The sequence below is a fragment of the Trachinotus anak genome, unplaced genomic scaffold (genome assembly GCF_046630095.1).
Source record: "Trachinotus anak isolate AG129_WGS33_773 ecotype Australia unplaced genomic scaffold, CSIRO_AGI_Tana_v1 ptg000012l, whole genome shotgun sequence".
Lineage (NCBI taxonomy): Eukaryota > Metazoa > Chordata > Actinopteri > Carangiformes > Carangidae > Trachinotus > Trachinotus anak.
Genome location: NW_027273863.1, coordinates 7854994 through 7869888, shown reverse-complemented (window position 1 = coordinate 7869888; position 14895 = coordinate 7854994). Strand labels below are relative to the sequence as shown.

The following is a 14895-nucleotide window of genomic DNA, read 5'->3' as shown; positions in this document are numbered from 1 at the left end:
TAGAAGCTCATCCGGAGGCTTTTGTACAAAGCTTAATCTGAGAGGTAACTGGCTAGGCAGCTGGCACATAAATGTCACACAGGAAAACATTTCCTTCTGAAATGTAGAGGAGAATAAGTGTGAAGTAGCATGTAAAGGAAATAAATAAATAGTGTGAGTACAGGAAAGTCTTTACAGACATGGATCTAGCAGCCTCACCCCAGTGTACTTGCTACAGTGATACCAGATCTTAGCATTGTGTTTAATACATCATTAGTAATATCAGTTGTAGCATATTAATATCACTTATTAGATGTTAGTTATTATTAGTTTTATGTTGCTCTTTGCTGAGTTAATAAACTACAGCTGAGTCATGTCATTGTGTCATGCTGTAAAATCCAAATCAAAGGTCATAAATACACAAACATGACTCAAATAATGTGACCACACAAGCTTTGTGACAGGAAGTCACTTTATCCCAAAGCCTTGTTTATCCACCACTGTTAAGTGATCTAAAGTCTGTTTTGTTGCATCCCTGGCTCATTGCAGAAGTGCTTATAGATCATATACCATATAAAAGTGGATGATGTTTTGAAAAGACATTAAGACATCTGGATTTATAATGCTGCTGTTGAAGAGTCTTCATAGTTTTTCTAAAGTCTCGTCTGCAGATAAACCTTCAGTGCTGAGTTCTGGGGCCTTGAGGATGTGCAGTACCGTGTATTCAGCTCCACCTCTGAGTCTAATGGCACCAATGAGTTCATATCTAGGCCACTATTGATCATTGTGTGTTTACACAGACAGCAGAGCAGTGTTGTCTCCTTGTGCACACTAAGTCATGATACACAACCATGTTCTCTGTGGTGATACAGAGGAGTGCACTCAGTTTGCACTGCTGTCTTCTCCTTGTTACTTTGAGCTTGGTGCTTATAAGGTAGGAGTTTTATTTGTCTGTTAAATATAATGGATAGTCTGAATTTCTTGTGCATATCATAGTTCGATTTGCATTAGAGTTAAGTAATGTCTTGACTGTCTTGCTGTCAAAGACAAGTTGATACCTTGCTAATAATGTTCAAACTTCATTTTATCCTCTGTGAGAATAAAAGTGATTGATTTCACATTGAACTCTGTACTAGACTGGTTGTTTTGTATCTGATTCAGCTGTATCAGTAGTACCCTCAGCAAGACACTTTTGAGAACCCTAAAAACCTTTGTATCCAAGTGGTAAAAATGCCTGTCACTGTCCGTTTGTGTTGATTTAATTTTCATCTACATGTCACAGTGAAGTTGGCGTCACAACAGCGAGCAATGAGAAGCCCAGTGTTCGTGAAGTGCGGTCAGTGAGCGGTGAGCAGGTGGTAGTTCAGCCAGTGGACTGTGTTTTATCAGTGTGGAGCTCATGGTCCCGCTGTGACACTTGTCAGAAGAAAAGAGTAAGTATGATGATACTAGACAGGTGGTTGTGAACGTGGGGAACATGTCTAGCTACAGCTACAATACATGGCCTGCATTTGTTGGCCCATCAGAATGCCCCAGTGTTTTTAACGAGGAATGAAATCACATATATACATATACTGTTCACCCTCATATACAATAAATCTTAGTTCAATCAACAATACAATAAATATAGCACATAGAGTCTGGCTAGTTATAATTGGTGTCCTGTACACCTGCATGAATAAGATTCAATCAACAAGTCCTCCAACCTGAACAACCATACTGATCGTTTTTTCAACCCTCTGATAGGACCCTAGGGGTGTCTCCTCAAAGAGTGCCCCTACGGCGGCAGGTGTACCAGACCTTCACCATGGTTACTATAATAATGGCTATGGCTTGGTTGGGCTTAGGCACTAAAACTACGGGTTAGGTGCAGGAATAGATCGAATGATAGAATGATCAGGGTTAAAATAAGTACTTCCTCAACATTACACAGTCTTTGTTGTCATTGTTGACCCATCCATCCACTCTAACCTCCTTCTAAAGTGTTCTGCTTGAACTAACTCTATGCTTCATTTTTAACAAAACGAAACACAAAATTGATTGTTTGCCCTGTAATGTGGAAAAGCCGCTGACTCAGAGGCACCAAAATTCACCAGTGCACGTTGATGCTAACATCTGATGGCAGCAGCCTCTTAATGTGCTCCTCGATCTACTTCCTCCGTTCAGTGGCAGGAGAAACACATTTTATGTTTTTAAGTTTTGGAGAACATTTTGGGAAATACTGTGTGTTCATTGATGTCTTACCATGAGTTAGATATGAAGATGACTACCACTCTCGTGTCTGTACACTAAAGGTGGAACCAGCAGCCAGATAGCTTAGCTTAGCACAAAGACCAGAAACAGCTAGCCTAGCACTGTCCAACGGGAAAAAAGGAATCACAATCAGCACAAAACTCACCTATTAATATATGATGTCTTGTTTGTATAATTCGTACAAAAAACAAACATTTAATGGGCAGTTATGTACTGAGCAGTTTCAGCCTAGAAACGGTAAACGGTTGGCAGATTTTGTTACCTTTGGACGGAGCCAGGCTAGCTGTTTCCAGTCTTTCTGTGAAGCTAAGCTAGCCAGCTGCTTGCTAGCTTAAGTGTACAGATATGAAAGGTCAGTCTTCTCATATAACTCTCAGCAAGAAAGCCAATAAATATGTTTCCCAAAATTTCAAACTTTCTTAACTAAAAACCGTTGACCCAGTAATCAAATGAATAGCCTATACAAAACAAAACCAAGTTTTATGGGCTACAGTGACCTAAATATATGGTCAATATCTAACTAAACTAAAAGCCAGATGAACTAATCTCACCAGTTGTAATACAGCAGTCATCATAAAGGAGATTAGATTTGGATACAGTCAGATTAAGAACTGGATGAATAAATCATCCCTAAAGTGCTAGGACTGAGAAATAATTGGAATTCTGCATTCAACGTTGTGAAATGTTTCTCTGTAAGGTAGAGACCTTCAGTGCAGGCAAAGGTCTCGGATGATGTACTTCAGTGCTCTATCTCATCCACTTTACAAGGAGGGGGATTAATAACCTCGACATGACAAAGTGAAAACAGCCCTCTAATGTGATTTCCGGGGTTATAGTTCCCTGAGGCAGTTTCCGAGCTCTTCCACAACCTTTATTGGGATTTGGCGAGCCTCCCTCTGTGTTTTCCTGACCATTTATATGTTTCTTTCTCTCAACCATCCAGTATCGCTACGCTAAGCTTGAGCAACCGTCTCAGTTTGGAGGGGAGCGGTGCAATTTTCATGACCGGGAGGAGCAGGCTTGTAATGTTTCATCCCGCTACACCTGTAACAATGTTCCTTTGTGTGAGGGATTTCTCTGCACCCAAACAGGTATCTCCTGCACCAATTTAAATGTACTGCATGTAGAAAACCGTACAGAATTAGAAAGTTTTGTGTTTGCTTAAGAATTCCAGTCACACACAGAGGAGCATTAATATTCTGTGCCTGATGTGAATGAGTCATTTCTTAATCCCAGTCAGGAAATGTCAAACTACTTTGCATTTAAGAACTTTGTTCTTACAAGACATAGTTCAACATTTTGGGAAATGCACTTATTTGCTTTCTTGTCAAGAGTTAGGTGAGTTGTTACCATTCACAGGGTGAATATGCACATACCATTAGCAGCCGATTAGGTTAGCAAAAAAAAACCCTTTTTAATCTGTACAAAAACCAGTGTATAAACAAAGTTGTGGTTTTGTGATGGACTATTTCTCAGCCAAGTGTACTGACTTTATGGAGTCTTTACCTTTGGACAGAGCCTGGCTATCTGTTGCCCATTGCTTCCAGTCTTTATGCTAAAATAAGCTAATCTGCTGGAGGTTTAATGCTTAATATTTCGCATAGAGACATAACAGTTGTGTTGATCTTCTCAAGATAAACTTTTAGTAAATGTCATCTATTTCCTCTTCTTCAGGCCGCTGTATTCACAGAACTCTGCAGTGTAGTGGGGAGGATGACTGTGGGGACATGTCAGATGAAGTCGGCTGCAGGAAGGTTCCCAAGCCCTGCAGGCAGGAGGTTGAAGAGTACTGGGGAATCGAAAACCTTGCCAAAGGGTGAGTCACATTCCCATTAGTCTATGATGTAAGTCAGAGATTTTTCAGCACTTTCATATGTAAACATGTTGCTCCTCCCAAAGCAGTCTACTCATTGTTAATGCTGTCACTGTTACTCTTCTTTCAGAATCAACATTTTGAACAGTAACATGGAGGGAGTGGTGCTTGATAACAGATACTATGGTGGCAGCTGTTTGCCCCACTACATCCAGAATGTCAGATTCAGGAAGCCTTACAACTTGCAACAGTACACTCAACAGGTAGAAATGCTCAACACTGAGAGAACTGAGTTAGAGTTGATTTCGGAGATCACGGTTTCTTCTGTAATAACACATACCTTATCACAAGTTGTAACTAATGGCTTTATTCACGGTTAATAAATGACTTACTAATGGTTTACAGATCAATTATAATCCACTTATAACAACAACCTTTGGGTTACAAATTGTGGAAAATTTGATAATTTACCAAAAAAGGGCTACAGAGGCTCTGATTAATTGACAACTTAATAAACATGTATTAATGGATTACTAACATTTATTACTGCATTATAACAAAACAGTCAGAAAAATACCAACCGAATGGATTTTTCACAACCTGGTAACCCACAAATTGTTCTTATTAAGGCTTTTTAACTGCTCTATAAAGCATTAGAAACTGATTTATGAACAATATTTATCAACAATAAGAAAGCCATTAGTTACAATTTATAATACCTTTATAAAGGGAGCGTATTAGAAAGCTGTTTTTTCCTTGTGTTGATTGTTTCAGCTAGTATTAACTTTTAACTTTTAACTTTTTCCTTCATCTTTCTGTTCTTTTATCTGTTTTTCCATGTTCCAAACAGAGTTTACAGTTAATTAATTGTTAATTAATATGGTCTTGCTCATATCTCACTAAAGGTTAAATTTTGCTCTCCACCTATCCACAGACAAAAGGCTCATATGATTTCACCTTGCAGTCTTTTAACTCATATTCTGAATACATGGACTTCACCACGATGGAGCGTAGGACCAAAACCAGTGTTTCCTTTGGCTTTGCCATTCCTGGCGTGTTTGAATTTGGCTTCAACTACAATAATGCCAAATACACCAAATCAGTTCAGAAGATTCGCAGAGCCTCTGGCAAGGTGAGATGGTGTTTGTTTTTTCTTCTCTCCTGTCCTCCTTACAATCCACTGGTTCACCCACTTTTCTGAAAAACAAATAAAATTTGCTACATCATTTACAGTTTTCCCGTAAATCTAAAAATGTCTGAAAATTTCACCTGCCAGTCTTACCCTGCAAGTGGTTACATATCCTTCACCTGCCTCCCACTGATATTCTCCTCAGTTAAACAGCTTTGTGAGGGCCAAAGCAGAACTGGAGTTTGCCCAGTACATGCTGAAGTCAGACGAGTTGATGCTTCACCCCGAGTTTCTGCAGCGCCTGCGCGCTTTGCCACAGTCCTATATTTATGGGGAATACAGACAGATATACAGAGACTACGGCACCCACTTCATCACAGAGGCTAGCCTCGGAGGAGACTACGAGCACACCATCATCATAAACAAAGAGAAGCTTGAGAAGACAGGTAATAATTAGTACTGGTTCTCAAACTGGAGTCATGGGCCATCCTCTGGTGCCATTTCATTCTTTCTTCGTTTACTACATGTTGAAAGAATTTATAAAGATAATTCATGGGGTTTGGCAATGGCAATGACATCATCTATATCTTGTTATCCTGAACACTGACTGGCTGGTGTGGTAAACTGATACACAGTTGCCATGAAATACTCTTCCTCATAGACAATTTTGTGAATGATTATAAAATTTTAAAAGGCAATAACTTCATGACACACTCCATGACAGAGTTTTGTTGTTCTAGATTATTCTTTGGATGACTACAAATCCTGCACGCAGGCAGGCCTTAAGGTTGGGGCCAACATACAGGGTGTTTATTTGTCGTTGGGAGTTCACGGTGGATCCTGTGATGGCCTGTTGAACGAGATGGGAGGTGAGGTTCCATCTTTTATCAAATGCCCCATAGTCTGCAAAGTATCCAATCAGACACATGAACCGATGCTAAAATGCTAAAGTCTTTCCGTCTCTGCAGAGGACACAGTGCGTGGGAGCATGGTGGAGGACTTTGTTGCTGTTGTACGGGGTGGCAGTAGTGAATCCATCACTGCTTTGGTGTCTAAAAAGCTTCCCAGCCCAAACCTCATGAAGCTTTGGGGTGAAGCTGTACGTTTTAACCCTGACTTCATTCGTATGCAAGTGAGTTTCTCTTTTCTTCACTGAATCTCATGTTTTTGTTCATGTTACATGCTATACTACCACTTGTAATGCTCTCTTATGTGTTTCTAATCTCCCACAACCTCTTGTGACACTGACATAACTAATATCTCTTTTGCTTTTTCTTAATGTATCTCCATCTCAATTTACAGCTGTAATAAAATAGTTTTCAAAGCATTTGACCTGACTAATTGATGCAGAAACATTTACACAAGAGTTGGTCAGTGATGGTAGCATGATGGGCAGAAGTACAAAGAGGCAAAGTACAGCTAAGCTAATCAATAAAAAGTTGGAAAACAAAAAGAAAATGTTGCCAAAAAGCAACCGTGCCAAATACAACTGGGTACAGTATGGTCAAGTTTCAGCACATGTGGGGCTTTGCAGTTGGCTCTATCTGAGAAAAACTCAGTCCAAGAGAATTGAACAGTAACAAGATCCTTATTTTTCATTAGACTCGACCACTGTATGAGCTGGTGACCTCCAGAGACTTCTCTCAAGATGCCACTCTGAAGAGAAACCTAAAGAGAGCACTGTCAGAGTACCTGGCAGAGGCTAGTCCATGCCGTTGTGCCCCCTGCCACAACAATGGAGTGGCCGTTTTGAGAGGTAACCCAGAGGATGTTATTGTTTGTATTTTTGACTGAAACTACTTCTGGTTCCATGTCAATCATTTATTGACAAAAAGCTTAGTGCAGTATACTTTCTTTCCTTAACCATGTTTCACTTAGTGTACTTTTTCCAATTTACGGTACTGGTGTGCATAGGCGTACTTTTCCGGGGCTGGTGGGGTTGCAAGGGATGCACACCCCCCCGCCCTCCCTCAATAACATTACTCACAGATGCAACAAGGCCTCCGATAGGGGTGGGTCCTTTTTATTCAGCACTGGGTCTTTTTGTACTCCCAAAATATGAATATGAATTAAGAGCTCATGCAATCACCAAATCTTTTGTGGCAAACATAGTTATCCCCAACACACACACACACACACACACACACACACACACACACACACAGTGTTGTGATTTCAGTTAAGAGTAGCACAGTGTGTCCTCCTCTCCACTGGAGCTGTGCACACACAGGCTGGTTGATAACCATGGAGGGAAGGGAAAAGGAGGGGGAGAAGGTCTGATATTAGAACATTTTTTCTCAAAAAGTCTCAAAAACCACATATGTTGTGAGCCACTAGGTAATGAGGGGTGTTGTTTAGTAGTTTGCTAGCTAGTCTTAAGGAAATAATGTCCCAGACCCCCTGCTTAATGTTTCCCCTCCAATATTCAAACAAAACCTAAGACCATGCTAGTATGTTATCTTTTCACTCCTACTTTATTTCTCAGCTTTAGTTTTAGATTCAGTTAAAGGAACATTAAGTAATATTGTTGTTTTCCTCAACAGGCACAAGGTGTGACTGTGTGTGTCCTATTGGCTACAGTGGACGGGGCTGTGAGATCACTCAGAGGCAAAAACGTAAGTTCTCCAGATCCAAAATACAAAAAAAAAAAAAATGTTAAAAAACTGCATAAAACATAACATGATTTTTTCTTCTTTGCACTAAACCTATTGAGACACTGACATAATAAGACTTGATATGACCCCTTCTGACAGAAATTGCCATTGACGGTACCTGGAGCTGCTGGGGCGCATGGTCTCCCTGCAGGGGAGGAACTATGTCAAGGAGTCGACAGTGTAACAACCCAGCACCCAGCAACAACGGCCTGGCATGCAGGGGACTGCAGCAAGAGTCGACTGAATGCTTTTAAAACCTGCTCAACAGCTCCAATGTCAACACTGATGCAAAGATTTATAAAAAACTTCCTTTAAAATAGGAGATTAGTCTGTAGTGTCTTTTGACTTGGGAGTGTTTAGTGTGACATCATGGTTTCTACTGGAATAAAATAAAACAAAAAAATGTTAAACCATGTGAGCCCTGTCTTTATTACTCTAACTGGATTAAGCTTCTGTTAACCTTATTTAACCTTCATATTGGAGGCAGTTTACAAAATGTCTACAAAATACAAATGACAATTTCAATTTTGCTGCAAAAAACAATTAAAACGAATAAAACAAAACAAATAAAAAAATACTGACAAACACAAAGTCTGCACAACACACATTTATTTGATATACAGTATGTCACAGTGTGAGCCTGAGAAAGGCAGATGTAATTTTGTTTTTGAGGGCTATGACGTTTATGAAACTGAAAGCGGTTTTTATGGATTTAAAGAAAAACAATACGCTCACTTAGCATTCAGCAGCATCTTTACCCTGGAATCTAGAGTGAACTTCTCTTTAACAGAGCTGAATCTGAGAGGACGAGCCCAGGCAGGTTGCTCCGCCCCCATTAGGTGGGGGGTTATTACAGGTTCTTGCCCGAGTCTTCCTCCCTGATGTGCAGGGTGACCAGGCCCCCCAGCACGACCATGCCCCATCTGTCTTGGCATCTGTTGATTAACATTAACAGGGTTTAATTTTAATCTGAAGCAACGAATATGGATTTGGTAAGAGGAAATGTCTGCGCACTGCCATTACTCCATCACATCCTCTGACCCAAACACTACAGTTTTATATTTTTACTGCACAACATTCAGCTGACTGGTGTAATTACCTGTTACTTCACACATGCAAAACATATTGTAAACTTAACAGCTGTAACTATTCGTTGCAGCCTGCCACAATATCTAAACTGACAGCCACATATTAGTTGTGTCCCAATTCAGGGGCCGCATTCCTTCAGAGGCTGCATTTGAAGACTAGACTGTCCCATTTCAAAGGCTCCTTCATATGCAGCCGACTAATGTGCCCTCCTTTTCCTGGACAATGAAGGATCCACCCACTGGAACCTTCGTTGTCCAACCTATCCCAAGATTTACTGTGCACCGTTAATAAAAAATTAAAAAATAAGGCAGCAAACAACACTGACAGAGAGCCTGAGGATTATAAGTGTGGGGTTTCAGCTCAGTGCAACAGCTAATGGTACAACTGTTGTCACAAATCAAGGGCCTTAAAACCTCACGTTTTTGTGAAAAATATTATGTGTTGTCAAGTTAATAGGCAACAGGAACAAAGCAAAAATCCTCCATAGACCTGATCGTCTCACTTTGGTTTTGCAGTGTACAGCCGCATGAAGGACCACTCCTTTGTAGATTGTGTCCTCCAAAGAATGCCCCCCCCCCCCCACCCCCCCCCCACCCTTCCGAGTTTGGACACAGCTATTGATTTTCAGTTTTATTTTCTTCTTCAAATGGGCAAAATCAAATTTCTTTGTCGAGCAGGGCACACAGCACACTGATTCACTCTGCCCCTCCGTGCACCACTTTCTCTCTCTCTCTCTCTCTCTCTCTCTCTCTCTCACTCACAGCCTCTCTTGCTCGTAAACACATTGACAATGGACACATCTGTCATAATTGGACTGACTATGGGGAGCACCCTGAGACATTGGTAGGCCAGTGGACTGTGAGAATATCCACAAAGTTTACCACCCCTGACTATCTCTTTACCAGCCCTCTCTGTGCCTGTCATTCAGGGTGCGCAGAGTGTACACTGACCCAAGTTGTTGAGGGTTGTTATTTTTGTTTAACACACCATGATGCAGTGGAGCTGGGTATATTAGTCAGTTATTTGTCACAAAGTACTTGGCAATTAAAATATTTTCGCTGAAGCACCTTAACCTACAGTATTATTTAATAATTAAGAAAGGCTCCCCCATCAGCTACTGCCACAAAGGGAATCTGATTCTTAGGGAAACACGCACATTCATCTGACTTGAGAGCGAAAAAAAAAACATGTGAAACTGTAAAAATAAGAGCAGGAGGAAACTATATCCTGCAAACTGTGTCACACGACAATCATCACTGGAGGTGGAAATATTAATGAAAAAAACACTTCTACTACTTTTAGTAGGGTTATTATAGGGTTATCTAATTTCTGCTGCCCCCAAGAAGCCAATAATTGGAATGTGTTAACCTCAACTTCTTTTAATGATGACATCTCACCTCTTCTGAGAGTTTCTTCACAGGCATCTCCGTGGTAGCCTGACTTACAGATGCAGCTACAGGAGGTACCCGAGAGAACAGGGATCCCACTATGCTTGCAGGGGGTGCAGCGACACGAGTGAAACTGTTGCACATACTCATCCCAGCCCCTCTGCAAGTTGGCCAGTCTCGCACCTACATGGTCAGCAGCCGTGCTGATGCGCACTAGCTCATAGATTGGCATGATCTGGTTAACAGGGGAGGAAGGACAGTATATGTTTATGTAGTACATGTATATAAGACCAAATGGCCAAATTTGAGAGTGAAAATGTAACTTCTTTTTGTGTGAAATTTTGTCACCTCATATTCGATGAGTACTGGGTTGTATTTGAGAGTCGCTCCCCATTTCCTGTAGGTGTCTGGATTCCTGATAGCTAACAGGCTACCACTGCTGTATGTGACCCCTCCCTTCACCAGAGTAAAAATGTCCTCAATCATAGAGGAATCAGAGTTACTTTCTATGTTTCAAAAGAAAAGCAAACAAACAACAACAAAACATAACATCACTATCATTACCACAGCAATCCTTCATATAATTTATCAGTTAAATTAAAGCAAAAGATAGTTAAAAAATAAGCTAATAAACTAAAATTCAATCTAAATTTAGGTATTATGAGGACCTCAGGCAGAAATGGCTTCATTAGTCGGGCCAGTGTGACCTTTATTAATAATTATTTTTCTCTCCTCTGTGTTGGTTTTGTTGTCCTTAAGGGTCAAGATGATCTACCAATAGAATTTCGATGTCTCACCACCATGATATGATCCGCCTTTGCCACAAAGATTCCCACCAACTTTGAGATCTGCTGTTACAACGTTGCCAAGTGGTTGGCTAAAACCAATAGAGGCACCAATGCACCTTCCAGCTTCTTCACCATTAACATCTGTAAGAGTTAGGAAAGAGAAATGAACAAGGGGTACGTTACATCTCCAATTAGATTACATCGATTACCAAACTGGAAAGCCCACATTACTTGATTTTGCCATTGCGGTTTTGTTCATAACCACAACATATTCAAGGGATCCTCCCATAGTTCCCTCTGTGACATAGTGGGTGCCAAAGGTGTTGAAGAAGCGGTAGTACATCCCAAAATCATACTGCTCGGGGAGGTCCATGAGTGAAGTATAGAAATCTTCATGAAGCATCAGCTTATTGGTTCTCATCTTGAAGTGGGCTGTTTGCACTTTAGACCAAAGCCTAATAAACGATCGGTCCTAAGAAAGAGAAGGCAAGTTTTTTTTTCCCAAAAGAATTAATAGTAACAATAATGAAAAAAGTTTTAAATTTCTTTTCAAGAATCATCAGTAAAACTGTAACTTATTTATAACTTTATAGCATTATTTATAGATAATGTCTTTTTTTTGCCACAGATACACAACACTGTTCAAAGGAGTTGGTAGTTTTGGGAAATGCACGCACTTGTTTTCTTGCTGACAGTGAGATGAGGTCATTGGCACTATCATATCATCCTGCTATTTGCCCACTTACTAATAAAATCCCCACATTTAGTTTGAACAAAAACCAAAGCACAGGGCATGTGAGGAGGACTATTTCTTGGCTGAGAGCGGTAACTTCCTGGAGTCTCTGCTGTTAGTGGTAATCGTATGTAAAATCACAACTTGGTCTTTACACAACTTGGTTTTTGTACAGATTTAAAAAACAAGATATAAATGTGTCCAGTCTTTATGTTAAGTGTTAACCGAGGTATCCACCTTCCTATATTGGACAGGCATCTAACCCTTGACAAGAAAACAAACAAGCGCAACTCACAATTCTCAAATAAACAAGGTTAAAACATAGTTAACACAAACAAACAAACAAAAAAATTGCTCTTGTTATCTTGTAGATCAGGTAGATCTGTGGGTCAATAGATTATACCTGGCTTTTAGACTGTGTTAAGTTATGGAGAAACTTAGACTCTTCACTTCCACTCAGTCCAACTTCAAAATAATTGATCCCGACTGTGACACCACCATTGGAAGAACTCATACTTTCCCTCGCTGTCAGCAGACTAGCCATATCTTCATAGAACTCATGAGAGCCCTGTGATGTAGCATGAGCCTGTAACAGATTTAGTTTTATGTCATAATGTCTCAGATGAAACAGTCCAATTATTAAGTTACACAAAGAAATAAATCTCAACATTACAGTACCACAAAACGGTAGTTGTGATAGTTGTAAGGTTTCCGGTAGTTTTTATCTTCCTCATTGTAGCTCAGCTTCTCACAAAATGAGTCATAAGTGAATTTCCTCCATTCACCATTATAGACATATTCACACTGCCCTCCAAAGTACTTTGGGTCAAGTACATGATCCATAAAATCTCCAGTCAAGATATTGTACCTGTACAAAGACAAATAATTCCAATAAGTCATTAAAGGAAAGGACATTACAGAATTTACTCCTATTGGCTTTCTTACCAAGAGTTAGGTGGCAAGATTGATTCCACTCTCATGTCTGCATAGTATTGGGCTACAGCCTAGCTCTTTGCCACTTTTCTGTCATTGTAAATAAGAAATTGTCTTTAATTTCTTGGCTGGTGAAATAAATGAAATAAAATAAAAAATAATACATTTTCTGACAGAATAGTGACTTCTTGAAATCTCTGCTGCCTACCACTAACCTAGCCAGTGCACTGTTGCAGAAAACCCCAATTGCCCAAGAAATAAAACAAACAAGGTTAAACAAACAAGATATACAGATGTAAAACGTTATTTCGCGATCTTTAGAGGAGCTTTGGACAGAGCCAGAGCTAACATTTTCCCCCTGTTTCTCTTTACGCTCAGCTAGCCAGCTGCTGGCTTTGGCTTCATTAATATACAGACATAAGAGTGGGATCAAGCTTTGAATCTAACTTTCGGCAAGAATCAAATAAGTGTTTCATTTAAGAAAAAGTATGAAGATTAAATGAAATCTAAAACAAATATATAAAAATATAAATGATGAATGCCAAAATTACATGAATATGTATACATGCAATATAATGAGAATTAACGGGCTAGCTTTTCCAATATTTCAAAGTAGTTTGTTCAGCAAAGAACATCATTTTCCAAATTGGTATTCAAGTGTTTTTTACAGCCCACGTACGCTATACCTTGCATTGCATGTGATGTAAACTCAGTAAAATGAATAATAACAATAACAGCAGCAAAAGCTATCCAGTATTTACCCCTGAGTGCCGCGCTCAGCACCAGGGATCGGCATCAGGGTGGAACACTTGTCGTCTCTTTGGTTGACTTGTTCACAGTCATCTTCATCAGAAGAATCATCACAGTCTAGCTCTCCATTACAGCGAAGTGACTGGCTGATACAGCGCCCTGGAAAGACACCAATATACTATATGTCCTCCATACGCTCACATAAATAAAGAAAACACCTTCACCTTGACAAGGATGTGTTGTCTGAGTGGTTGTTGGTGAGACTTGCCGGTTTCTCTGCAGGTGAAGCTCTCTCCACAGTAATCTGGCACTGTACACTGTGTGGTTGCAGTTGGGCATTGCAACCTCTCCCACAAATCAGAGCAGCCTGTGCCTCCAAACTGTGAGGGTTTCTCCAAGTATCGGAAACGGTACTAAGACAGAGTTAAAATTAGTTTTTTGCATCTAAACTCACTCACTATGTTCATTTTGTAATACCATTAGTCTACAGTCCAAGCTGCTATATCTACAATTGGTTCCAAAGATCCTAAATGAGTTGTGATTTTTGGAGATTTTGGGGGAAAGCCTAAAATGTCAGTTACATTGTATAAAGAAAGCTCACCTATTGACATTATTGGAGCAGGAGTGCTGATTTGGGATAATCACAGCACCCTTTAGACCTATTGAACATCTCATCCGTAATCTATTGATCTGAGCTACCTGACAACTGGGCAGTTCTAACTCCAGTCTTTTTAAAGAGAGTTCCAGTTGTACTATTACCAGCCTGACACAAGCCACCCATATTGAATATGAAATATTGTAATGATATTTAAAAAAACAAACAATAAAAAACATTACCTTTATATCTGTACAGGAATTACAAGGAGTCCAAGGAACCCAGTTTCCCAACTTACAGTTGACAGGCACTGGTCTGTTTGCAGCTCTGGCCACCCTTGTCCCAGCTCCCCTGCCCCACAGAAACACCCATTATCATCTCAGTTCCAGATCTAGGCCTACTACTAGTGCGTGGGATGGATTAAATCACAGTTATTAAAGTGTTATTATATCCAGGGGATATAAAAAGTAGTGAAGCTAAGAATACTGCACCTGTTGTCAGCAGTTGTCCATGGCCTCCTGGACGCATCCACAGTAAAACTGATAAACAGATGCAGTGCGCATAAACCCAGGAATAAATGAATAAATAGCCCCATGCTGAAAATGAGTAGCTATTCCAGAAGATTAAAATGGCACATCACAAAACAGCTGTTGTGATCCTCTGGGGAGTTCTCCCACTGCACTCTTGACCACCCACAGTGAATCATTGATCAAGAGTAAACAGCTCTTACAACAGTAGGTAAAGTTTTTGTTTGTTTTTTTTCTATAACCCCATTTCTCATCATCAGCCCA

The 14895-nt window shown here is 40.1% G+C and overlaps 2 protein-coding genes and 1 long non-coding RNA gene across 4 annotated transcripts; 1 reads left to right on the top strand and 2 right to left on the bottom strand.

Annotated features, from left to right (window-relative positions):
• The first annotated feature begins 758 nt into the window (after positions 1-758).
• c8b (complement component 8, beta polypeptide) lies at positions 759-8238 on the top strand. 2 transcript variants are annotated; one of them, XM_071491721.1, is made up of 12 exons: positions 759-913; positions 1262-1412; positions 3176-3323; positions 3907-4048; positions 4176-4308; positions 4980-5177; positions 5380-5620; positions 5915-6043; positions 6143-6306; positions 6777-6930; positions 7718-7789; positions 7928-8238. In XM_071491721.1, the coding sequence occupies exons 1-12, from the start codon at positions 831-833 to the stop codon at positions 8080-8082; spliced, it is 1770 nt and encodes a 589-aa protein (XP_071347822.1). In that variant the 5' UTR covers positions 759-830; the 3' UTR covers positions 8083-8238. The 2 variants fall into 2 exon arrangements, with proteins under 2 accessions (XP_071347822.1, XP_071347823.1); XM_071491722.1 differs by lacking the exons at positions 759-913; positions 3176-3323 and having other exon boundaries at positions 1291-1412.
• On the bottom strand, positions 5034-5460 carry LOC139629224 (uncharacterized). The gene is made up of 2 exons (XR_011692926.1): positions 5328-5460; positions 5034-5242 (listed from the first exon to the last, which is right to left on the bottom strand). It is a non-coding gene; the product is annotated as an uncharacterized lncRNA (long non-coding RNA).
• A 182-nt stretch (positions 8239-8420) lies between the features above and the next one.
• Positions 8421-14804, bottom strand: c8a (complement component 8, alpha polypeptide). The gene is made up of 11 exons (XM_071491720.1): positions 14596-14804; positions 14347-14455; positions 13778-13922; positions 13521-13668; positions 12505-12694; positions 12230-12412; positions 11325-11565; positions 11103-11234; positions 10654-10811; positions 10315-10540; positions 8421-8763 (listed from the first exon to the last, which is right to left on the bottom strand). The coding sequence occupies exons 1-11, from the start codon at positions 14697-14699 to the stop codon at positions 8612-8614; spliced, it is 1788 nt and encodes a 595-aa protein (XP_071347821.1). The 5' UTR covers positions 14700-14804; the 3' UTR covers positions 8421-8611.
• Between the last annotated feature and the right edge of the window lie 91 nt (positions 14805-14895).